Consider the following 26,875-nt stretch of genomic DNA (forward strand, 5'->3'; position numbering starts at 1 on the left):
TAGATAGGAAGATCACCTCCGATACTTGTCAATTCTTAGGCGACAAGTTAATTTAATGGTTTTCAAAGAAACAAAATAGTGTTACGTTGTCAACCACTAAAGCGAAATACATTTTTCCTAGTAGTTGTTGTGCTCAGGTTTTATGGATGAAACAAAAACTTAAGCATTATGGAATTGATATAGATACCATTCCTATCAAGTGTGACAATATTAGTGCTATTTTTCGCACTAAAAATTCCATCCAACATTTTAAAACTAAACACATTGAAACAAGACATCATTTCATTAGAGATCATGTCCAAAGATGTGATATTGTTCTAGAGTATGTAGACATTTTGCATCAATTAGTTGATAATTTTACAAAACCATTAGATAAGAAAAGATTTTGGACACTTAAGAGAGAACTAGGTTTAACCACATTGACTTGACTTTATGTTTAATCTTTTCTATGCACTTTGAATGATTTTTAAACTGTATATGATTTAAAATGTATTGAAAAAGCATGCTTGCATGATTCCATGGCTCTTATATGCAAAAAGATAGGGAGAGTTTAAAGTGTTTGATTAATCTACTTTGACCATATTTTTCTAGCATAATTTACTTTTGATGCCCTTGAACTTGCTTGATTAAACTTTAGTTGATTAACTTAGTCATTTTTTATGAATTTGTAATACTTTATAAATCATATGAATCTCACTTAATTCCTGCATTTTCATGCACATGAAAACATTAGAATTTATCTAAGAGTCAATTAGGACCTTTAGAGTACATTAGGACTTCAAATATTGCATTTTGGGAAATTACTGCACTTAGAAAAAAGAATGGACATTTGGTATCAATACCTTTCTAAAATTATCGATACTTGATAAAAATCATCTATACCCATTTAAAAATATCGATACCTGTTGGGTTTTAAGCATTTAAGGAGATTTCAAAATAGTTTAAAAACCTCGAAACCATTTTCCCTCTCCATTCAAAAACCCTTTCAACTCTCACTTAAATTCCTCACATATCCTTCCACTTTTTCGCTAAATATTTACTCCAAAACACTTTCTAACACCATTGTATCAAGATTTCCTCAACATTGCTTCAAGTTTTTCAATATTTCAACAAATTTGAAGTAAAATCTAAACTTTTCCTATTTTAAAATTTTATGAAATGCAGGTTAAAATATTGAATTTTAATGAGATTTTAGGTTGATTTGGAATCTATAAATTGTGTTTTATTGTAGGGGATTGTTTATTTCTAAAATTTTTCTCAAAAATTCATTTCAAACATTTTGCCCACCAAGTGTTTGATAAAACTCCTCAATGAAAATTTTTTACAAGCTTTAGTGTGTTTCTTTGTGTCTAGTCTACTAAGATGGCCCCTAAGAAGCGTCTAAGAATTGATGCATCCTCTTTTAATCATTCAAGTGGGTGTAGATCGTCTTTATGTGAGTGTTTTCATTTCGAAGCAGAATGAGAACGTTTTAATAGAAAATTTGTGTCTAAGCGTGCTTGGGAGTCTAGAAAGCTAGATTTTGATATGTTAGAAACCATAATTTTCTCTTATCTTCCAATTTTTCTTGCTTGGGGTTGGATTGATTTCTTCAAAATTCATTCGCCTAATTACCTTAGTATTGTTCGATTTTTTTACTCTAATCTCAAATTCAAACATGATGAGTCAGGCGAAACTGTTATTGCTACCGTTTTTAATGAATACCTCGATTCGCCTAACATTAGAAGATTTTGGAAAATTTCTAAATTTACCCTTCGAAGGTGAATCCAATGAAAAATGTGCCTACAACCTTGCTCTTTATATTGAGTCTGGATATGCGTCTGAGCTCAATCTTCATGATCATGTCCTCTATCTTATAGTCACTTGGATCCTTCGACCTATAAAAAAGCATGTCGTCTTTCACTCCATCGATTATTGGTGGGTCAATTATGTACAATCTGATAGACGTTCTGACTTCGTACTTTTATTGTTTAATGACATAACTAAATACGTTAGGAAGGCAATGTCTATAAAAAACACCCTTCCCCATGCATTCATTTGTCATACATCTTTAGGCAGTTAAAGATTAACACTAGTGGAGGCACCCCTATCATTTCCAATTAGCATCTTAGTTATGGGGCCTTTCGTCATGCCGGTTACTGTTTCAATCTTAACACTAGAGAATGGGTACAGAGTGAACTTCCAGCAACTCATGAAGAAGACAATGTTGAAGGCGTTTACGAGGATGTTCCTACACCAGAGCATGTTCCTCCACTGGTTTCTCAACATCATGTTGCTACATCCTCTTCTGAAATTAATATTTCCATTCTTGATGCCATTCACTCTTTGAGTAATGATCTTCGAGGATTTTGAGATGGCATTAACTCTAAGCTTTCTTCGTGTAACACCCCTAACCCATCTCCGTCATCGGATTAGGGTTACAGAGCATTACCATACAAATCAGAACAGTTAACTTCAAAACAGATTTATAATGCATTTAATATTAATTACCAAAAACTCATTACAAACCTAGAAAACATACACATTTAGGCCTTAAATCGAGCCTTCGAGGCCCTAAAAACAATTTGAGAACAATTCAGGACTAAATTAAAATAATTCATAAAAAAATGGGAAAAAAGTTAAAAATTTTGAAAACAGGGGTCACGCCATTGTGTCGCCAGGTTGTGTAACTCTCTGAGTCCATGTGGATCACCCTGCACCTAAAATTTAAATGACACACGGCCATGCGGGGTGACTGTGTATGGCACACGGTCGTGTGACAACCTGTGCCTCAGGCCGTGTGTAGTAAAAGTTGTTCTTAAATTAAGTCATTTCAAGCCCAAAACTTGCACATGTAGATTCATTAACTCAACCATCATTAACATATATAAAGTATACCTCAAAACATCTATAAACATGCCAAAATCACATTCAACCTATTTCTAACCAATATTCTATTCAAATGGCACCTCAAACATTATTCTATTCCATTAGCTCAAACATGCATTATAATAAAAACATATATTCCTATGCTCATACCATCATTATACCATTTCTACCACATATGAATGAACACAAATCACATATTTACAAGGCATATAAAGATGATCCAAAGTCACAAATATATACATACATTTATATAGCCATATTAAAATATGTATAAGTTTGGTAGCAATCTAAACATACCAACTCAACCATCAAAAATACCAAGCGGTAACTAGCCTATACATGCTAAATAACCATATCACAACATATCACACAATCATCTTTTTTCTACTCAAATGGGGGCATGCATAATTACTATCATCTCATATGAATACATATAATTTATAAGCCTTCATCGAAAGATATGAAAATAAATAAACTTGGCACCATTTAAAAACAAACCAATTACCAAGACTACCCTTATAACCCTATTATATGCCATGTATAACCATTTTCCAAAATAACCAAAATTTACCAATATGGATCATTAGATAAAGTGATCATGCTCTGACGAAATTTCCAATCGATCGAGCTTTTTGATGACTTACAGAAATAGGGAAATCAATGAGATAAGCAACTAATGCTTAGTAAGTTCGTATAACAGAACTTAAACTTACCAAGTGCATTAATTAAACAATTATAAATGATTCCATTTAGCCATAGTCCAAATTTTCTTTTCCTATACACAACACCTCACAAGATTAGTAGGTGAAGCAATGCACATATAAATTTAACCAAATAAGGCTTATAACATCTCAGGCTTTTAAAATCTTCAATCACTTTCATCATATACTATGTACTTTCATTTTCATCACCTTTCACACCTCAAAATTCATATATCATACATAATATAGCATAGTAAATCATGGCATATATCACACACACACACACACACACACACACACACACACACACACACACACATGTATATATCTATTTGACATTCTACATATTTGAGTCCACATAGTTAGTAGATAATAAATAAACATAACATCTAAGAAACATAACATATATTAAGAAGTAAATTCCATGCTTATTTCATCCGTCACATGATAAATTCTTATCATTTTCATTGCATATGTGCATATTCATCTTTCCATTTCATATGAACATTAGTACATTAAGTTTTTATACATGCCTTTCCATTAACCTTTACTTACCTGTTGAATCATTTAAAATTTCATCAGATACTCGGGAATGCTCACACATAGTGTGCCTTTTCATGTAATCATAACCTTTCCTTTTCAATAGTGTTCACATGAGTTGTGAAATGGGCCTGCTCACACCAGCGTGGGTCAGAATGTTAGCTATATGATATTGCTCATACGAGCTGTGGAGAATCCGCAACAAATGCAGGACCTCAGCCATCGGTAGGACATTCAAGATCAACACTTGAAACCGTATAATCCCTAATGGCATGGCATTTGTATCCTAAGAATTCACATGGCTCAAACGAGACGATTTTACATATCCAAGCCTTAATTAACATTCAATATATCCTTTTCATAGATACATTTACTTTATCATATTAACATTTGAGTAACTTATCCAAACCAAAACATTATATCATTCAAGTTAATTCACATCCTATTTTGTTCCATTTACCAAAATATTATACAACTACTAATCAAATCTATTTATAACATAAATATTTATTAAAATTAAATTCAAAATATTACATGCTAATTTAGTCTTTAAATGAACTTACCTGTACAAAAACGATGCTCTAATGTGATCCAACGACTAGTTTGCTATTTTGGTTTTTCCGTGATTAGTGTCCGTTTGAGTCGTTTCTTGATCATGCAATAGAAACAAGTTGGCCGAACCTAGCTCTTCACTTGGCTATGGTGTTTCAGTTGAAACCAAAAAGAAGAAGAAGATGATAGTTTTTTAACCTTTTAGTTGTTTAATTTTCATTTACTTTTGAATTTACAACTTTGCCCTTTTATAATATATCAAATTTCATGCTTTTAATAACCCAAAATCGTCCACTATAAAATCAATTTGTTTATTTACAAATTAAATCCCTTATTTTAACATTCCATATCCAATTGAATCTTTTAACTAATAGAAATCTCCTTTTGCAGCTTTTACAATTTAATCCTCTTCGCTTAATTAACTATTTAAACGTTAAGGTTTCTTAACCAAATTTTAATATGACCATAATAACACTCCATAAATATTAATAAAATATTTATAGACTCAATTTATAGAAATGAGGTCCTAATACCTCATTTTCTAAAATCACTTGACTTTAAGGATTTACCATTTGAACCTGTAACAACCCAAATTCCAGTGGTGTCGGAACCGTAATGTGAGATCACTAAATCCAAAAAATGAGTAGAAAATATTATTAATTTAATGAAAATAAGTTAGATGTGAAGTTAGGAAAATAGTTGAAATAGTGAATAGTATTTTATAATAAATACTAAAAAATTTTGAAGTGAAAACGAGGTATCGAGACCTTAGAATATTAAACCGAGACATAAATATTTTTATATATATTTTTGGAGTGTTAGTAAGTTAGTATTAAAGTTTCTTCAAGAAATTTTAAGGTTTCGGTAGTCAATTGGGTAAAAAGGACTAAATTGAATTAAGTTTAAAATTATGAAATGAGGTTAAATAGCTCCAGTAATAATTAAAGGAGGACTAAATAGGCAATTAAACACCTATTATTGGGCTGGATGGCATGTGTGTGCAGGAAATATTGAAATTAGGTGTGAACAAGGGGTAAAATTAGAAAAGAAGTAAAAATTGAATAGTTAAAAATGAGATGTATTTGGAAATCTAGAGATTTCTTCAATTTTCTTCATCCTCTTCAGCTAAAAACAGCCATTGAAGAAACCTTAGAGCTGGTTTTTCATATTTTTACTGCAAGTAAGTTCAAATCTCGATTATTTCTTGAATTTTTGGTGTTCTTGGAACTTTTACAACTAGGTGCTATAATCTAATTCATTAGTTTTTGATTTCATGGTTGATTTTGAAAGTTTCCATGAATAATTACTCGAAGTTTACGATGAATTAGCATGGAATTAAAGCTTTAATTTGTTTATATGCTGATTTTATCGAAAAAATTATATAGAAAGTGAATATTTGGGGACCTAATTATAAAAGAGCTTGAAATTAGGGTTTTATGTGGAAATTATAAATTTCAATGGTTGTGAAGTAATTTAAAATGTCTAAGGAAAGTGTTATTTGAGAAGAAAAAGGTTCTATTGATGAGTTAATTGGTCAGGGACTAAATTGTGAAAATTGTGAAATTTGGGGTAAAAGTGTAATTTTTGGAATTTAAAGGGTATAAATTGTGAGATAAAATAAAATTGAAATGAATGCTAATTAATGAATGATTTTGCAATTATAGATCAAGAAATTACAGTCAATCATGGAAAGGAGAAAATAGTCGAATAACTTTCTCGAACTTCTACAACTATTGCGAATTAGCCCAGGTAAGTTCACGTGGCTAAATTTTAGTGATCATTGTTATTCTTATGAATTTTATAATGAGTTATACTATATAATTATGATAAAACCATGAATAATGTAAAAATATGAGATTTTAGAAATGATCAAATTGAATGAAACAACAGATTGAGTACTTCTGTCCAGTGACAAACGATGAATTGACGGAAAAAGACCATGGTTGGAACATGGAAACAAGTGAAAAGTGATATCCGTATAAGACCATAGCTGGGCTATGGCATCGGAAAACAAGTGATAAGTGATTTCCGTATAAGACCATAGCTGGGCTATGGCTTCGGATTAAATTGATACAAGTGATCCGTATAAGACCATAGTTGGGTTATGGCATTGGAGAAAAGTGATAAGTGCTTCCATAAAAGACCATATCCAGGATATGGCATCGGTATAATATATGACTCGTGTAAGACCATGGCTAGGCCATGGTTTCGGAAAGTGAAATGTGATCATGTGCAAGTCCATAGTTTTACTGTGGCAAAGTGAAGACGAAGTACTCAATTCCGTATAGTTTCTTAATTTGAAAAGAGATGGTAAGTGATAAATGGGCCTAAAAGAATGAAGTTTAAGTGTGAATAATATTAAGTGAAATTGACTTGGCTTGTGAATGACAGGAGAAATTAGTGAATTGGATAATATATGAATGCTTTACCATATTTGGTAAGTTTACGTTCTAAGCCTATGAACTTACTAAGCTTTCACAAGCTTACTTGAATGTGATTGTCATGTCTTGTAGATTAACGTGGAGTCAGAGGATCGGATCATCACCAAGAATCACACTATCCAGACGTTCTCCAGTAATTTTTGGGTTATTATCTTTTGATTTATATGGCATGTATAAGTATTTGGTTGGATAAAGTTATAGATGGTTAAAGTATGTAAAAGGGATGACATTTGTGTATGAAACTTAGTTTAATGTTTAAGTAGTAGTGTGTTAATATAAAATGCATATTATGGGCATAAATTGGTTGATTGGTTGATTGTAATTTGTGCAAAATTGAGTTTAAGTGTAGGTAATGGATGAAAGGGTGAGAAAGTGGCCTAAAACGGCCTATTTTTGTCCACATGGATACACACACGGGCGTGTGTCTAGGCCGTGTGTGACACACGGTAAGCCCACGGGCTTGTGAAATGACTGTGTGTCCCCTGCATCCTTAAATGTGAAGTCAGGATAGTACATGGGAAAAAGACAAGACTATGTGTCTTGGTCGTGTGAAGGACACGAGTTTCAAGCATGGTCATGTGTTTAAATTGTGTGAAAATGGCTTAAAAATGGTGATAAATCAGTTTACTACACGACCTAGCCACATGGGCATGTGCCCAGGCCGTGTGCCCCTTTGATGCTTAAGAAATTGCAAGTCAGAATTGCCCACGGGCTGGCTACACAGCCAAGGGAGCCACACGGGCATGTGCCTCTAACTTCAAGAATTTTTTTTTTAAAGTTTTCCAAAGTTATCGGTTTAGTTCCAAATCACTTCTAAAGCATATATTGGGCCCTGTAGGCCCATGTTAGGGACTTTATGGTGAAATTTGAAAATTTTTGATTTGGAATGCAAATTTATGACTCGGTTTTGTACAAATGCTAATGCATAAGTTCAGTAATGCCTCGTAACCCTATTCCGGTGATGGATACATGTTAGAGGTGTTACAAAACCTTATTATTCGTTCAAATAACATAAATTATCAAATAATAATTTATTATAATACCATATTTGGCTCGTAATTATTATTATTCAATATTTACAAACTCATTCGTTGAATTTGTGGCCTCGAAACTACTATTTCTGGCACAACTAAAAAATGGGCTGTTACACTTCGTTAGAGATTCAAATGACTTCGTTTCTAGCTCATCATCCTTTAACCCCTCCATTTTATCATAATAATCATGATTAGGATAGTAATTACACTTTTATGCCATTTTCATGACATTTGCACTGCTATTTTGTTTATTTCCTATAAATATATTGTGTTGCACTTAGTATTTATTTATCGTATATTTATGTCAAAATCTTATATCCTTGCTTGTTTATTCAAATGACTAAGTTTTCTGTATAGCTTGTCATCTTGCAATTACATGTTATATATCTTTCGCCAAAAGCAATATGAATTCTTGTTAGTTCTTATTTCTAAATTCTTGAACTAACCATCTATTTCTCCTAAGCTTCATTTGCTCATTTTTTACATAACAAAAAGGAGGAGAAAATAAAGGTAAATTATCAACAAAGATAATTTTATTAATGACTGGTATTGTGCTTAATTGACATTATACAAATTATATCAATTTACTGACCATTCTTTTTCTAAGTAAAGATGAATTTCAAACTTTCTCCTAAAAGTTCACTAAGCCTTAAATTGAAAATGATCTTTATAAATGGGGAGTAAATTATTCAAAAAAATTTATCAAATGTCTTGTTATATCAAAAGAGGGATATTGTTATACCAAGCTTTATTTGATATTGTATTTTGATATAACAAATTAAAATGTTCTAGAATAAAAGCTAAAGTTGAACAAAAATTAACAAAATTGTACTTCAAATGATGTTTAAAAGAAATAATTTTGAACTTACTATTTTGAACTTTTAGAAAACTTTTGAATCAACTTTTAATCAAGTTAAAATGGTTTCAATTGAGTTAAAATTGTTTCAAAATAAGTCAATATTGCTTCAAGCCAAAAAATATCGATACTTTTATCCAATGTCGATAGTTTTTCAATTTTATTGATACCTCTCTAAAAACTGATACCGAAATGGCATTTTGACTTTCAAACAATCTAGCTAAGTATCGATCCAGTATCGATACCTTTTATTTGGTATCGATAAATTTTCTTTGGTATTGATAGCTCCAACGATCACTAAATATTGCATTAATTGCTAAAAATATCGATACTTTGTTAGCAAGTATCGATGGTCGTGGTTGCAGGAGAATTAAATGTATTGATTATTTCATCCCTAATGGTTATATTCATTTCTCTACCAACAACTACGGTTGGAAATCAATTACGGGGTATAAATACAATCTTTCAAAGGCCCTACAATAACAAGAGAGATTATCAAGCTTAAAGATTAATAAAAAAACAACCTTGTGCTTTTCATTCTCAATAATTTTCTTTATACATACTTGTGAGCTTTCATTATATTCATTCACCTCAAGTGTTTCTCTTTGTATTTTTTCTTAATTTGCAAACACATTGATCTTGTAAGGGTTATTTCTTAGTTTGCTTATTTGTTATATTCTTTAAGAGGGTTGAGTCTTAAGGTTTGGGTAGAAACCTTAAGGGAGTTGCAATCTTAAGATTTAGGTAGAGATCTTAAGGGAGTTGTAAGGTTAAACCTTAACCTCAAAGGTTGTCAAATTAGTAAATTTGAGAAAATCCTTAGTTGTGAAAAGCTAAGGTAGTGGAGTAGGCAATTGAGGCCAAACCACTATATATCGTCATACTCATTGTCTCTATTTATTCTCTTTGCTTCTAAAAATTTTTAAAAGACCAATTCATGCCCTCTTGGCGGTTATGAATTGATTAATTGAGCTAACACATATAAATGAAATTTCACTCCTATTGATAGGAGTTTTCGTGTCTCTTCATAGGAACACAAATATGTTAACAACATAATCATTTAATAAATGTATCCTTGAATAATCATGATTCATTGTTAATAATAATGTGATATATTTTTTGAATTTAAGAGACATAATTCATCACTATGAAATATGGTAACTCTTACTTAATGACCAAATGATATATCATGTTTGGTTGACTTTAATGGTAATACATTACAACCCAATTCAGTGGACCAATCACCAAACCATTGTTTGGTTGGCTATAATAGTTATTACAACCATATTCGTTACGAGATTATTTAGCGTGAAAATGCATCAAACCATTCCGTGCTCCCCCACTAAATGGTGATTCAAAGAATGGGTGGAATAGCAAATTAGAGAAAGGTTTCAATTTTACCCGCACCATTCTCCTCTCTTTCTTACAGTCTAAAATCCCCAACTCATATATTCTTTTTCTCACGCCTGAAATCCCCAATCCCCAACTGATATATATTTTTCATTCTTCTTCCCTCCACCACTATAAAATTCATCTTTTTTTCACTTAATTTAAAATTTTCTTTTTAATCTCATTTCCTCTTAACCCTAATAGCTTAATCCATTGAAAAAAAAGAAGTGAAGCATTTTTTGAGTAGTCTTGCAGGATCCAAGATCTGGTAAGTTTGTAATGACCCAAATTTTACTGTTACCGAAAAAGTGTATTTTCGGGTCTCCGTTTCTGAAAAACGGATTCGTAAATATTTATTAAAAATATTTACGAAGTTAATCGAGTGGTTAATTAGAGTTTAATTAAGTGAATTAGCTTAAATTAAGGATAATTGGATAAAATGATTAAATTGAATGAAGTGTGAAAGTTTAATTATAGAATAAAGAAAATTGAAAGGACTAAATAAGTAAATAAGCCAAAAAGAGTGCCAAGTGTATGGCAAAAATAAATACAAGTGTAATAAATATAATACACACATTTGTAATACATGTATGTATTTACTTATAATTTAAGTAAATATTAATGTATTTATTATTATTAAATTGATATTATATGATAAATAAATAAAAGTAAGACAAATGTGTGGTGATTGGGTACAAGTGTATTAATAAAATACATACACTTGTAATGCTTGTATTTAAGTATTAATAGATATTTATTATTTATAAAAGGTATTTATTAATTAAATGATTATATTATAAGATTTTATGTGAAAAAATAAATAAAAAGTTGACAAATGTATGGTGCATATGGTGACATGTGTAATACTAATATACATACAATTGTAAAATACATGTATATTTACTTATTATATAAGTATATTATTAAATTATATATTAGTATTAAGTAAAAGATATTTATATAATAAATAGATTAAAGAAAGACAAATGTAATAATATATGTGTATACAAATGTAAAATAGATATTGGATATTAAATAGATATTTTATTATAGCTATTATTAAGTTATTATAATATATATATATATATATATATATATATATATATATATATAAAGTAAAAGGAATAAAAGAAAAGAATAGAAAAGAAAGAATGGATGAAACGAAACAGAGAGCAAGGGAAAGAAAGAAGGAATGAAGAAAGAAAGAAGGAAAAAGGGGAAAATTGAGATTTCAAGGCTTGAAAGTTAAATAGCTAATGTTGTCTCGGGAAATCTCGGCTAAGCAAGGAGAAATGACAAAGACAATGGGAGTTAGCTTGAGAAAATACGGTTTGTATTTCTATAAACCGAATTTAATAATTATTTGTTGAATTTATTATTTATATGAATGGTAAGTATTATTATTATTATTATTATTATTATTATTATTATTATTATTATTATTATTATAATAATAATATTAAATTGAATAAAAATTCATAAATTATTAGTGATTATTGATATTGAATAGAATATGTGAATATTGAATAGAAAATTGAAAATGTATATTGTATTGAGATTGAATTATATGTGAATTGATATGGAAAGGTATTGAAATGAAGAGAAAGTAAATTAAGAATGGAAAGTGGAAATTGAAAGTTGACTGGATACCCTATTAACAATGTCGGGCTAGTCGGATATAGTTGGCATGCCATAGGACAAGAGGAGTTAGGGATATTTCGACTGCGTGTCGATGAGACACTATATGTGTCGACTCATCGTGGATCGTTCGGATTCGTTCAAGAGGTACTCTGTACTGATCACATCTTTGTTACTATTTCGGATTTGTTCCAATGAGGTATTTTGTGTACCGTTACTGTTACTGTTACTATTACCGATACGGTGTATTCTGGCTTCGGCCGATGAAACATCGTGAAATATCCCTGGTGTGTGGGTTGAATTTAAGTCCGTGTATCCGTCGGGTCCGAGTCATGTTAATAGGGATAATCAAGGATATCAAAGAATGAATGTTATTAATTTATTATTCATTAACTGTTATGTCTATAAAGACTGCTTGATTGAATAACTGATGAAGATTACTATATAGTTATAAAAGTATATTGAAGATCATTAATAAGGTTTTAAGGCTAAATAATGAAGAGTAAATGGTTGAAGTATTAAGATTCTAAAATTAATGCTTAAAGTCTAAGAATACATGAATGTTAACTACTAATGAAAGTAAATGTTATATTGATTGATGAATGATGAAATGAAAGGTACAACGGATAATGAAGGTAGACCGAATTAAATGGTAAGGTATATATGCTATGAGATTAAATTAAATGACTGAAGTATAGAGACTATGAAGTTAAAGTTTAAAGCTTGAATATATATGAATGACGAGTATTATTATTTAATGATTTACAAGTTTACTATGATTATTATATGACTTAAATAAATGTTAAATTCTTTATACTATTCAGTAATTCTGTTTATAGAAATACCACTAAGTTCATACTCAGCGTACAGTTTGTTTCCGTGCGCAGGTTAGGTTATAGACAGATAATCGAGTTAGCATCATAAACTGATCCCAAAGTCAAAAAGGTAAAGCGTGTTAATAATTGGTAATGGCATGTACCTAGGATGTTTTAAATGTGTTATATTGAATTGTGATTGTACTAGTGAAGTAAGTAATTGATAATTGATAATGATATTTAATAAGTGTTTAAAGATAAGTATTAAATAATATATAAAATGCGTTTGGATTGGTTTAATATTGGTATTTGTATTAGTTGTGGATTGAAATTTTCAAGATTGGTAAAATTTTAAAATACAAGGTTCAATTTGAGTTTACATAGTTTGTCACACGGGCGTGTGCCTTGGTTGCCACGGCCGTGTCATAAAGTCAGTTTAATACACGGGCAGGCCACACAGACGTGTGTCATGGCCGTGTTTAAAAGTCAGTGTTGCACACGGGTTGAGGACACGGGCGTGTCCCATGCCGCACGGCTATGGTAAATTAGCTACACGAGCGTGTGGTACTATTTAAAAGAAGAGAATTTAAAATTTTATAAAAAAAAAAATTCTAAGCTTCCAATCGAGCCCCAGTTTGTTTAATTGTTCTTATTAAGTATTGTGGACCCACTAAAGCTACATAAAGAAACATTTAATTCTGCATTTATTCTTGTTTTACGTATAAATATACTGTATTGACCGGTAATACTCTGTAATCCTATTCCGGCGACGGGACGAGGTTAGGGGTGTTAAAAGTTTTAATTCAAACTATCTGTTTTTCAATTTTTCTTTTTCGATTGTAAAAGCAAATGTAAAACTTACCCTTGTTCAAGCAATTTGGCTTTCCAGAAAAGCGCTGAGATTCCATTCTATTTGTATTAGATTGAAAAAGCTTGCCTTTCTTCGATATTTAGGCTCTTCGTCTTGCTGTTTTCTCCAACACTTCTAGTAAAATTTTTTTTCTCTGTTTTCTCATTTTCTTAAATATTTCCTTTTCGATGTTTGGTTTTCTGTGAATTTGATGATACATTTTAGAAAAAGATCACTAACTACGACTATAACAAATCATTTTAATTTTTAAACAAAAGGAAGAAACTTTATTTTTATAAGGCATGGAGAGATAATGTGTTGTTCTTGTGTGCATGCCTAGTGTTTGTTTGTTTGTTTAAGGTAGATAAAGGTAGCTTCAAATACCCAGATTAAAAATTATGGGAAAAAAGTGTAATTTTGGGATCTCAATGTTTAGAGATTTTGATGATTCTTATAGGGAAAAAATGGGAAAAAATTTAGTTAATGCGTCAGTTTGGTATTTAGCTTAAATTAATGGAATATGTTTGCTTCTTCAAATCAATTATCTAAGATTTTCTAGTTCTTTCTTCTAGAGGTGTATTGGATTTGTTGTTTTTTATTCTATTTATTGTTTTATTTGCATTGAATTTGAGATTCTTGTTTGATAGTCCAATGTTGATAATGAATCTTACTTGAAATTTGTCTTGGTTGAAGAGAAAGAATGAGGGTTGAGGAGAGTGCAAGATTCATATTTGTACCTTAGCCAAAGTAGCAAAACCAAGAATGATATGGATTTGAAATGTATTAGTTCGTAAAAATGTGGACAAATCTAGAATTATAAGGGAATAGTGGATGAATTTGGTAAAAAAGCAATGGGTTTCAATGGCGCCATTGTCCAAGAAAGATTTTGGATGTATGAAATGGAGTAAACAAACATAAAAGAGATTTGGGGTATTTAAGAATTTATTTGTAGCTTCAAGTATGGTTCTTTTAAGTGCATGTACTATGTTGGCAGCAAAGAGGTTATTGGTGATTTCAAATAAGGAAATTTAATGATGAGGATGCAAACTTGATTCAAGATTGAACACGTGGTGGAACCATTAAATCACGGATCTTTAAAAGGAATTGGTTTGGTTTGTTCACAGATAGTCCAAAAGCAGAGGTGATAATTAATTTGGCATGAAGTGTAAATATGCTGTTTTTAGTTACTTTTCAAGTTTTCATATCATACTAGTTTTCTGATCTTTCTTTCACAGGGCTTCTCAGTTTACTGCAAGGATTAAGTTATTATGTATGTGTTCTGTAATTGTAAGTATGTTTATCTCGTCTAAGACTAAACATGTCTTTTGTGATCTTTATATGTTTATTTGATCTAAGACTAAAACAATCGAACAATTAACATTATCTTCCCGCACAACTTTTTATTACCACAAATTTATGTTTAATGTTTAAAGCTTACTATAACGGCCTATTTTCAGTGAATTCAGAACAGTGGTTTTGGGACCATAAATTCTATGTGAGAATATTTATTTTATTATTATTTTAGTGTCTATGACATATTAGCGAGGTTGTATAAAAATTTCATTAAGAAAATTTTATCGTTTGCATGTTTAATTTGGTAACAAGACTAAATCGTAAAAGATGAAAAATTAGAGTACTATAAGTTAAAGCTACCAAATGGCTATGAAATTAAATGGTTAAAGGATTTAAATGGTAATTAGACCATTGTTTTTATGAGTGGACATTGATGGGAATGAATTAAGTGATTTTAAGGTTAATATTAAAGGTTAAAAATGTAATTTAATAAATAAATTAAAGTAAAATAAAGATTAACAAAAGCCATCATCTTTGTTTGTCATACTTTTACCGAAATTAGACCTAGGAAACTCCATTGAAGGTGTTTAAAGGTTCGACCATTGCTTCCTTGTGCATGTGAGTGAATTTCCATCCTGTTTTTAATGATTTTTATGTTTTAAAGTCGTTGTAGTTTAATCTAGCTAGCTTAGGGACTAATTTGCAAAACTGTTAAAAGGTTAGGGTTTTCCATGAATGTGTGCATGTGATTTTTTGATGTTCGATGGAAGAAAATGAATCTTTGTTGATAAATAAATAACTTTTGTAAATTGATTTTTGTTGAAAATGTTAATTAGGGATTTATTTGTAAAATGTGTAAAATTCATGGTGAAATTGTGAAATAATGATTTCTATGAATTTCTATGGGTCTATATAGAATTAGCTAGCTTAGTATGTGGATGGAATTTCATGAATTTCGATTTACGGGCTTAAGGACTAAATTGTAAAAAAGTTAAAATATTAAGGGTAAAAGTATAAATTTGCAAAAATATGTATTTTGGGTTGAATTGAATAGAATGGATACTAAATGGATTGAATTTGATTATTTAGATCAAGTTAAGCCTTGTACAGATCTAGATCGAGGGAAAGATAAAGTATCGGACTAGTCGATCCTATTTTGTCATTTTTTTATCGAGGTAAGTTCGTATGTTAAGCATTAAATTAATTGTGTTTTAACTGATTTATTATTGCATTGTTGATGAATACTATTCCACGGAAATACTCGTCGAAGATTTGGCGATGTATGGAATCCCATTTGAACCTTAGGAATAGATAGGATACAAATGACATGTCATTAGGGGTTACTGTATTTTTGGTGCTAGTCTTGTATGTCCTATCAATGGCTGAGTTTTCGACATGTGTTACGGTTACTTTACAGCTTGTGTGAGCAGCACAGTGTAGTTACGTTTGGCTGACAGCTTGTGTGAGCAGACCCAATGATGGCTCGAGAGTGAGCATCTATATGAGGTATAAGATAAAGGTGGTTTTGACCACGTATTAGCATTTATTTTGCGAGATACCCGATTATCTGATAGTATTCCAAATGGTTCAATGGGCACAGATCATGATACAAGGTTATAAGAGTTGATACGAACCAGTACAGGTATTCGTGTGAAATACGGAAAGTAATTCACAGTTGAGGTATTCATACATGACTAACATGATTGTGATTATGTGTTAGGCTTTGGACCAATTGAAATTTATCTATGTTTTAATTATGCTTATCTAAATTGTGAATGAATGTTAAGTTGTATTTATTAGCCATACGAACTTACTAAGCTTAATCGCTTACTCTGTTTTAATTTCCGTGTTTTATAGTGATTCAGAAGCTTGCTCGGTTTGGAAGTTGTCAGAGATCGTGTTGCGGTATCAAACTCTCATTTTGGTATTTTGGACTTTGTATATTATCATTAAATGGCATGTATAGGTGTTTTGGCTAATGTGGCCTATATGTCTTGTTGTGTTTTTGGTCACTTGGGATGGTTTGTAAGGTGGTCACATATGTTGATATGTATATATATGCTCAAATAGCCCTTTGATATGTGGTGTATGGTTGTTTTATGAATACTTTGCTTGTGAGATTGTGTTTAGCATTAATTGGTTGAAATTAAGATGTGTATACAAGTTAAGTTTTAGGCACAATGTCTCATGTATGTATTTGACCATTTAGGTAGATTTCAGAAGTATAATTGGTAAGTTTTAAAGTGGTCAAATGAATGTGTTATGAATGTCATGTTGTATGTGTGGATGGATCATGTTATAAACTTGAAATTGGTTGGTTTTGAATGCTCAATGTGCCATGATTGTATGCAATTTGATGTATAGGTTGGAACCTATTCGGGTGAGAAACATGGCTTGGAAAATGACCAATTTTTGTCCACATAGGTAGAGACACGGACGTGTATCTCAGCTGTGTGTGATACACGACTAGGTGACACGGTCATGTGTCCCCTGATACTTCTATAGAAATCAAGTCAGTAGCTTCACAAGGCCTAGCACACGGGCGTGTGGCTTGGCCGTGTGGCACAAGTCAGTATAGCCTCTAGTTTTCACACGGCATAGCACATGGCTTGACATACGGGTGTGTGAGGCCCTTTTGAAGGTTACACGGCCTGGCACACGGGCGTGTGGTCTGGCCGTGTGATCCAAGTTAGTGAGTTACACGGGGTAGGACACGAGCTGGAATAGGACCATGTGTCCCCATTTCAAATGCCTACACGACCTAAGACACGGGCGTGTTACTTGGCCATGTGAGACACACGGCTTGGCCACATGAGTGTGTGTCCCCTGCACTTTGAAAATTTTCCTTACTTTCTTAAAATTTCTTAAGTACTTTGTTTAGTCTCGAACCCCTTTTCAATGACTATTTAAGGTCTCGAGGGCTCGTATTAGGGACTATATGGATGAATTTGAATGGCTTTTGTTTGATATGAGAAATGAATATAAAATGTATAATTGTTTGAGTTTAAGTCTGGTAATGCTCTGTAACCCTGTTCCAGCGTCAGATATGGGTTAGGGGTGTTACACTTACACCATGTTTAATGTTTCCTATACTATCAACCATTTTCAAATCTTAGCTCAGATCAGTTCTCTACTCTCTTTCTTTCTTAGCTCAAATCATTTGCCCTTATCTCCATTTCACTTAAAAAAGACTACAAATGTTTTGATCTACCTCCTTTATTAGCATTATGGATGACTTTTCTGTTTTATCTTAATTGCCTGAAATAGTTGTCTCATGTTCAAATATATATAATATATTCTTGTCTTGCTCTATATGGTCCCTAATATATTTATATTCTTCATATATATAATTAGTTTCCTTTTTAATTGATTTGCAGAGCGATGGTGGGAGAAATAGGCAGTAAAAATTCGGTTTTGAAAACAATTCATCAATAGTTCAAGTGAGCCTTAATGTGAGCTAAGAAACAACTCAACATTTCTTACAGATGTTGGAAATCGACACCATTATCATCCCTCAATGGATTTGTACCAATTTTAATGCTGGTCATGGAGTGTGATCAACAAATTCATGTTTCTACCATTTTTGGGTGTATAAGTTTGAACTTGTATTGTAATAAAAATGTAATCTATGGAGTAAAATGGTTCAAGAATTGGCCTTTGTCAAATTTGAATATAAAAAAGTAATGAAATATTGTGTAATTTTATCCTTTTACACTTTTGTTTTTCTTTGTGACCTTTTCCAACATTATTCTTGTATTTGATTCAATGAAAAAGTGAACAACGACAAGAAATAGAATGATCCAAATTTGAAAAAAAAATAGTCATGTACCTAAAATAATAATAATTATATTAAGAAAGCTATTAAATTATATATTATTTTATTAAATTTTATTAATAATTATGTTAAAATATGATTAAATTATTTATTATGATTTTTATTAATTTATATTTTAATAATAATTATATTAAGAATATTATTAAATTATATATTATTTTATTAAATTATATTTAATAATAATTGTGTTAAAATATGATTAAATTGTTTACTTTTTATTAAATTATATTTAATAATAATCTTATTAAAATTTAATAACAATAACAATAATCATTTACCTAAAAAATTCTACTAAATGTATTTCGGTCATTTAAATATTTTTCCTTATACTATTACAATATCTATTCCATTCCAACCAAATATAAAAATATTATTTACACTCTATTCAATTCCATTGAACCAAATAATTAAATTATGATGACAGATTCGTTCTATTACAACTTTATTCCATTACATTTCTATTCCATTATACCCTTATTCTATTCACCCCAACCAAACGTAGAGTTAATGTATTGAATTTATGTACTATATATAACTTTTATTTATGTAATGCATGATATATATACGACAATAATTTATGGTCATAAATTCTTTCTTTAGGATAATAAGGATGATAATTATATATATTTTTATGAATTTCTTGAGGTTAACATTATTTTATTTATACACTTATGCATTGCATAACCTTGTGTTTATCCTTATGTATTATTTTATAACATTGTTTGTGTATTATCTTATGCATCTTTATGTACATTCCTGCATTACTTTTGTATCTTATCATGTGTATTATTTTTATATATTATTTTATAACATTTATGCATAATTTTGACAAAAAAACACTTATTATTTATGTAATAAAAAATTGTAATTGACTAAAATTTAATAAAAAATTTAACGGTACTACTAATTATTAAAATTTATATTACCATTCTAATTAGAATAAAATATTCAAATTAACTAATGATATTATAAAAGTTGATGTACTAAATTATATTAAAATTAAAATATATAAATTAAATCTCAATTTGAGTGAAATATAATCATAAATTGAAATTTAATTATTTTATAATTTTAAAAATAGAGAAATTAGAATTAGAATTTACTCGCTTGTTAAAAAAAAAAAAGGATAAACAATGGATTAAGCCTTCATTTTATTTGAAAATGGAAAATGGAGGTTCATGAGCAAGCTCGCGACGGTGCTCAGCGGACGTCTAGTTTTCATGTAACTGTCTCTCATTGGCAGAGTGGGTACGGTGCTTCAACGGACTCCAAGTCCCGGCAACCAGTGCTTAGTTGATGATGTATTGGCCAAGCTGAAGCTGCCACGTCAGCATTCCAAGACCAAAACGCCCTTAATGTTCATGTAAAATAACAATTTCATCCCTCATCACCACACTTTACAGTTCAAACACACCATCTGCATTTTTAATTTAGCCGTGCTTAAAATTTAAATTTCATGTACCGACCTTCTATAAATAGCGACTCCCTAACTCTCCAAGCTCATTTCTCTCCCGCCATTACTTACTTTCTCTCTCTCTCTCTCTAATTTGATTCAAATTTCCAAGCCAAACACTCTAGTTTTCTCTGAAAATTTCTCTTTATCCTCGCTTTCTGCCATTTGAGTTCTTAGCTCTCTCAATCAAAATTCTACAACAATGGTGGGCTTTAAAATCAAAGCATTTCCTATCCATAATCACGATTTCACGTTTTCTTTGTATTTCTCTACTCCAATCTCGTTATAACTTGTACCGCTTTATCTTGTCAGGTTGTTGCGCAGAAGGTTAAAGAAGCGGAGATCACCGAGCAAGATTCTCTCCTTCTGGTAAAACATTTCCACTATCCAGTTCTAGCTCGTTTCTTTGATTCCCCTGGCATTGATTTGATGTCTCAACACAGCGTTAAGTTTGCTTGTTTGCTGTTCTATACTTAGTCGCTACATAAATTTTTGCTCTGTTTTTCTCCTGTTTGATCGTAATATAGTTCCTTCTTTTATCTTCAAAAATTTGAGTGCATCGATAAACTCAATCTGATAAATGCAACGTAGGCAGAAACCAAAATCTCTGTTCTCGTTTTTTGCTGAAATTTAACTTCTCTAGGAAACTTGGATATTAAAGGCTTTTTATGTACCAATAGTCTGCAGATCTGAACATTTTAATTTTGCTTTGTCGCTTCGATGAAAATTTTTCTCATAGCTGGTAATGCCTGCCGTTAAATTTTTTTTCAGTACTGATTCCTTATAGTTCATCGCAACTTCGCGAGAAAATTGCTCTGTTTTTCTGTTTCTCTCGTGAATTTTGCTGCACAATGGATCCGAGTTTCTTATTTTTATTATCATAGTTAGACCTAGAAGCTTTTGGAATTGAAGCTTTGATTATAAATATATTTAACTTGATCTCATCTTTGTGTATTGATTTTTCTCCTGACAGACGAGGAACTTGCTTCGTATTGCTATTTTCAATATTAGCTATATCAGAGGCCTTTTTCCAGAAAATTATTTCAACGATAAATCCGTCCCTGCTTTAGGTAAGCTTCATCTTCTAAGACTTTCACAAATTTCATTTTAAAATTTCCAAAACCTCTTTGGCTAATTTCTTCAAAATCGTAACAATTATCATTAGAGATGAAGATCAAGAAGCTGATGCCGTTGGATGCAGAGTCTCGTAGACTGATTGATTGGATGGAGAAAGGCAAGTTGTTTTCCATTGATTCTTCACTTCTTTTTCCTGTTTTCATCGTTGTCGCATCCTTGAATTTAATTATTCGATCATTTATCTCTTCTTCCCAGGTGTCTATGATGCATTGCAGAAAAAGTACCTGAAAACACTATTGTTCTGCATATGCGAATCAATAGATGGAGCAATGATTGAGGAATATTCCTGTAAAATTTCCGAGTCACCGTTTTTCTAACCGTATTCAAAGTTTAGTGGTTCGATTCTTGATTTAATAAATTGAGTATCCCTTCTCAATGCAGTCTCTTTTAGCTATTCCAATTCTGATACCCAAGAGGTTTCGATGAATATTAATCGCACTGGAAGCAAAAGGCATGGCAGAGCATTCATCTGCAACTCCACCACTGAAGTTACTCCCAATCAAATGAGGTGATAAAAATTCGATTCATTCAACCCAGTATAATCTTGAATTTTCTACCAATTGTTGTTTAAAGATGCAATTTTAAGTTAAAACTTCCATAACAACGTAAAATTTCAGGAGTTCTGCTTGTAAAATGGTCCGTACTCTGGTTCAATTGATGAGAACTCTCGATAAGATGCCTGAAGAGGTAAATTTTAGCAAATAAGCTTTCTAAATATTTCTTTTACATACAGCTGTATTGGTATTATTAATTGTGATATCTTTATTCTATCTTCTGTTTCAGCGTACTATACTAATGAAACTCCTCTACTATGATGATGTGACGGTACGCCTTTCTTATTTTCCCCGTGAAGACTTTGCTTACCATCTACCTCAATTCTGGGGCTAATTTAGTTTAAAATTTCCCAAATGTTCAATAAAATATGGGAAATTATTTGTGAATTCTTGTTGTCTATATAAGTGGATTGGGTATTTGGTTGTTGAGCATATGTTCACTTCTCCGGGTAATAGTCGTAAAATTGGCCAGCTGTCGCATGCTTGCAATGCATATTGAACTGAAGCAACTCGTTGCTTGTTTGTCTATGTGCTGATTTTCCAGTTTTCGGGTAACTGTTTTGTCAAAGTTTTTTAGATTTAACTTCAAAATATGGTATTATGGTAACGCGCTAATTTCATCAAGTACAGCCAATGGACTATGAGCCTCCATTCTTTAGAGGCTGTACGGAAGACGAAGCTCACAATTCATGGACCAAAAATCCTTTAAGGATGGAAGTTGGAAATGTCAACAGCAAGCACTTTGTGTTAGCTCTCAAGGTAACTTTTTCAAGGCTTGCGGGGATCGCATTTGTTGTTCGTATATTAATCAAAGTTTTCGTTAACGGTAACTTTGTACAGGTGAAAAGTGTACTTGATCCTTGTGGGGATGAAAATGACGACATTGAAGATGAAGAAGTAAGCCTTGGTGTTGACTCTGTTCAAAGGGATGAATCTTCCGACTCTGATACTGAGGTACAATAACAGTCTCCTTTGTTCAGTTTATGTACTGTTGCCCTTTAAAGCACGCTTGTAATATATGAAACCAACTGATACCACACTATCCAAATGATTAGAGCTGTGTTGAGGTCTTGGATTTTTTCTACTGATTTCAGGTTGGTGAATCACAAGAAGACCAATTTATTGTGGCTCCAGTAGGTAAATAATTTGTTTCAACTAGACCTTATGGTCCTTATTTGTCCCTGCCATGTTTTTTATGAGTTCTTGTTGGGAGAATTTGATTGTCAGTAACAACAATGGCTATTCTGCCAGATAAGGAACGATCAGAAGAAGACAATAGTGCGGTTGATGAAGGTAACATTTTCAAGTTATCAATCTGGAATTAGACATTGTAGAGTTTAAAGTTGATAAAGAAGTTTTTTTTTAAGAAAAAAATTTCCCCTCACCTTTCCTCTTTCTCCATGAGATTTTTTTTCCTTCTAGATTAGGTTTCTTTAATAATCTGTTACCTGCTGCATAGATGATACTCAAGATCCCGTGGAAGATGAACAACAGTTGGCAAGGGTGAAGATTTGGATCGATAATCTTCATCTTGACACTGTTGAACTTACTGATGTCCTGTCACATTTCCCAGATATCTCAGTGGTAAGCGTGCTATCTTAATTTCCCATCTTATTTTTGACCAATAGAGCCAGAAATTAGTACAGAGTAGTTTGCTTTTGCTTTTTATATTCCTCTTGTTTGCCATAATATTCAGATTCTAAATCTTACTATTTTGCGCGAGTACAGGTTTTGACAGAAGGTAATAAAAGATTGGGTCGAAATTAAAGTTTAAACAGGAAGGGAGTACTCTATAGTGCCGGATTTCAACTGCTATAATAATAAATTCTCTACTTTTACCTGTTACTACTTTTAAAACCTTTTGATTGATATCAGAAATAATGGACAAACTTGTAAAGGAAGGTGTTTTATCAAGAAGTGGAAAAGACAGTTACACCATAAACAAGCAGAAGGTTATTTTCTTTTTAATTTAAAATTTTTATCCTCATCACCTGCTTTAGATCATTCTCCTTGACATGATGAAAGACAATGCCAGAAATCTGAGTATGAGTTTACGGTTAAAGAAGAAACGGATGGCCAGGTCCTGATTGCTCAGAAATCTCCAAAGGTTGAAGACCACATGTATATGAAGGTATTCAAATTCTATTCTATTTCCATTTTCTAAATGATCAACATGAAGTTTAACCGTCTTACATATCGTTAGAGTTGCTGGTTGCTCTTTTTTTTTAGTTTGCAAATTCTGACTTCATATTTGTAACTTTAGGCTTTGTACCATGCTCTTCCAATGAAATATGTGTCGGCCGCAAAACTTCAGAAGAAGCTGGACGGACAAGTAAATCAGACTGTTGTCCGAAAGCTTATAAATAAGATGACACAGGATGGTTTCATTGAAGCTAAAGGCAACCGTAGGCTAGGTATGTGTTGCCACCCTATTAACTAATTCCTCCATATGGTCTTGTAGGATTTTTCCTGGTTATTTCTTTCATTATTGATCCAGGCAAGCGTGTCATCCACTCCAATCTGACAGAGAAAAAGCTACTAGAACTCAAGAGATCTTTAAACAAAGACCCAATGGTGATGGCTGTAATTTTGTTATTTGTGCAATGCTGCATCTTCTGCATAATGTTTAATAAATTGCTAATTTTCCTAATGGAGCAGGACATGGATTGCACTGAACCTCATAACAAGACCAATCATCCGGAAATGCAAACAACTGGTACTAAAATGAACCTGTTTCCTATTATTGTTAAGAGTTAAGCCACGGAAGAAGTTTTGAACTGTGAACATACATCTCCGTTCAATAGGAAGCAAACTCAGGGATATGTCTACATGCGGTGTCCTACACTCCATTGGGTCAGATCTCACACGCATGAGGGGCCGATCTGACATGAACCAAAGTGAACAGACTATCTCAAAGACCAGGGACAACGGAAACACACCCATAAGCATGGCTCAGGTTAGTGTCAAATTAAAGCATTGCATATTTCCCACTAGATAGCTAGCCTTCTTATTATCTCAGCTTGGAGTGAATGTTGGATCTCTGCACGCTCAATTTTATTGTTTCATATGTTTGGAAAATTTTATTTCTATACTTGTTGCCAAACTCCAAAGTACGAATATACCCATACTTTAAGAAGAACTGAAGAGTCCGGGTTTGACAGTATTCTGCAGAGCTAACAAAGATGTTTCCTTTCTAATTATCCAGCCAATAGCTTCAAGAGAGAGCTTTGTCCCAGGATGTGAGAACAACCGAGTGAATGGTAACTGCGATGAGGTAGACACTATTGTTTGTAGTAGATCATCACAAGATAAGCGAGGCAGGAAGGCAAGCACGGTATGCTTTAAATTCCTTCTAGGTTACTTGCATCATGAAGATCCAGCAAAGCTTAAAATTTCTATCCTCTCTCATACGTTGTTTCCGGCCCTTTTATTCTTTGCCAGGTCAAGGAGCCTATCCTGCAGAACATGAAGCGCCAGAAATCTCAAGCTGTTTGAAAGAAATGGAGAAATGTAACGTCAGTGCCTGAACCAAGCTCGAAATTGATTGGGAAATTTTCCTTTTGAAGTAAATCATAGACACAAGTTACTGGTTCCTTTTTCCTTCTAATTGACTGATAAGATAAAAAAAATTGTTAATTACTGGTGTCTCTAGTACTAAATGAGAATTTACCTTTGAAGCCATTCTAGAATTGTCTTTTGTGATTTGTAGTGATTGGTAGAAGACGGCAAGTACTTTTAACCCAGAGGTGAGATTTATTTGAAAACAAATGCTGCGAGTGTTTTCTTAAGAAATGAAACTGAAATGATCATATTCGATCTTAGTAAATGACCAGGAAATTTTTTTCCAAAATTGAGGACTGAATTGTTTAAAACTTTTAAGCTTTGTTTTAGAAATAAAATTGAAAGGGTTGAAAATTGAAGAGATAAAAAATTAAGAAATTAAAATGTAATTTTCCTTTTTATAGGTGTGATTAATAGGAAAGATAGAAAATAGAAAGAAAATTATTTTTGGTCCATCAATTGTTTGGTGGAGATGAAAAATAGAAAAAAAATAAAATAAAATATTTAAAAATACATATTTTTAACCAACATATAAATCTATTTTGTTTCTCTCTTCTCATCATTTTAATTTAAAATGATTGATTTTTATATATTAAGATAAAAATGATTATCATTTATTTTCTTTCCTTTTAATTTTCTTCCCAACTAGACATATTCAAAATTTATTTTATTTTCACTTTTTCTTTTTTCCTCCCATCCCTCTATTTTTCCATCCAATCAAACAAATCTTCAACATAAACGCTCCCTGACATATTAGGAGTGAAATACACAAAACCGTATGTACCCTAAAAGAAAAGGACATTTCTTTTGTTTTAAAAATGTTATCTTATATCCTTCGATGGTTAGAGTTAATTATCATGTAGTCTAGTTAGTCCTAATGCTACATCAACTAAATGCTAGCCATTTCAGCCCATTTTTTTTGCTTAAAAAATTATTATCCATGATGTTATTTATAATTTAGCATCTTCGAAGAACTCAAATATCTCTCTAATCCCTCAGATGTTAGGTCCTCACTATTTCAACGACAAGCCAAAACTATTCATGATTTGTATTTCTTGTTTTCTCCGGCCGTTCAGAAACATTTATGTGTATTCAATTTTTCTTTTTAAAAGAAGACTGCATTAAATTTTTTCTAGGTACAATGCATTATATTTTAAATTATTATAGAGAAAATAATTTTTTAAAAATTAAATATAGATAGGCAGGTCGGATTTAGGTTACATTTTTATATTTGAGTTAAGTTTAAAGTTGGGTTATTTTATCCAATATATCTCAAAAAAATAAATATTTATAAAATTAACTGTTTGAAAAACTATGACAGAAATAACTTAAAATCTACAATGTCGGACGGTGTTGGC

The 26,875-nt window shown here is 31.6% G+C and overlaps 1 protein-coding gene across 1 annotated transcript; it reads left to right on the forward strand.

Annotated features, from left to right (window-relative positions):
• Nucleotides 1-20,255: 20,255 nt before the first annotated feature.
• Nucleotides 20,256-25,782, forward strand: LOC108464869 (meiosis-specific protein ASY1). The gene is made up of 22 exons (XM_017765146.2): nt 20,256-20,470; nt 20,578-20,634; nt 21,239-21,335; nt 21,431-21,499; nt 21,598-21,690; nt 21,784-21,910; nt 22,020-22,089; nt 22,186-22,227; nt 22,587-22,715; nt 22,797-22,910; nt 23,051-23,093; nt 23,208-23,249; nt 23,416-23,540; nt 23,685-23,697; nt 23,832-23,908; nt 23,992-24,087; nt 24,220-24,370; nt 24,454-24,530; nt 24,615-24,672; nt 24,761-24,912; nt 25,162-25,290; nt 25,398-25,782. The coding sequence occupies exons 1-22, from the start codon at nt 20,468-20,470 to the stop codon at nt 25,449-25,451; spliced, it is 1,818 nt and encodes a 605-aa protein (XP_017620635.1). The 5' UTR covers nt 20,256-20,467; the 3' UTR covers nt 25,452-25,782.
• Nucleotides 25,783-26,875: the final 1,093 nt, after the last annotated feature.

Source organism: Gossypium arboreum, chromosome 3, assembly GCF_025698485.1.
Source record: "Gossypium arboreum isolate Shixiya-1 chromosome 3, ASM2569848v2, whole genome shotgun sequence".
Classification (NCBI taxonomy): domain Eukaryota; kingdom Viridiplantae; phylum Streptophyta; class Magnoliopsida; order Malvales; family Malvaceae; genus Gossypium; species Gossypium arboreum.

What these genes read in the sequence shown, in the direction of transcription:
- LOC108464869 (XM_017765146.2), top strand. An exon ending in CTTCCGACTCTGATACTGAG is followed by an intron (nt 22,911 to 23,050) that starts GTACAATAACAG and finishes TACTGATTTCAG; the next exon opens with GTTGGTGAATCACAAGAAGA. An exon ending in TCCGGAAATGCAAACAACTG is followed by an intron (nt 24,673 to 24,760) that starts GTACTAAAATGA and finishes TCCGTTCAATAG; the next exon opens with GAAGCAAACTCAGGGATATG.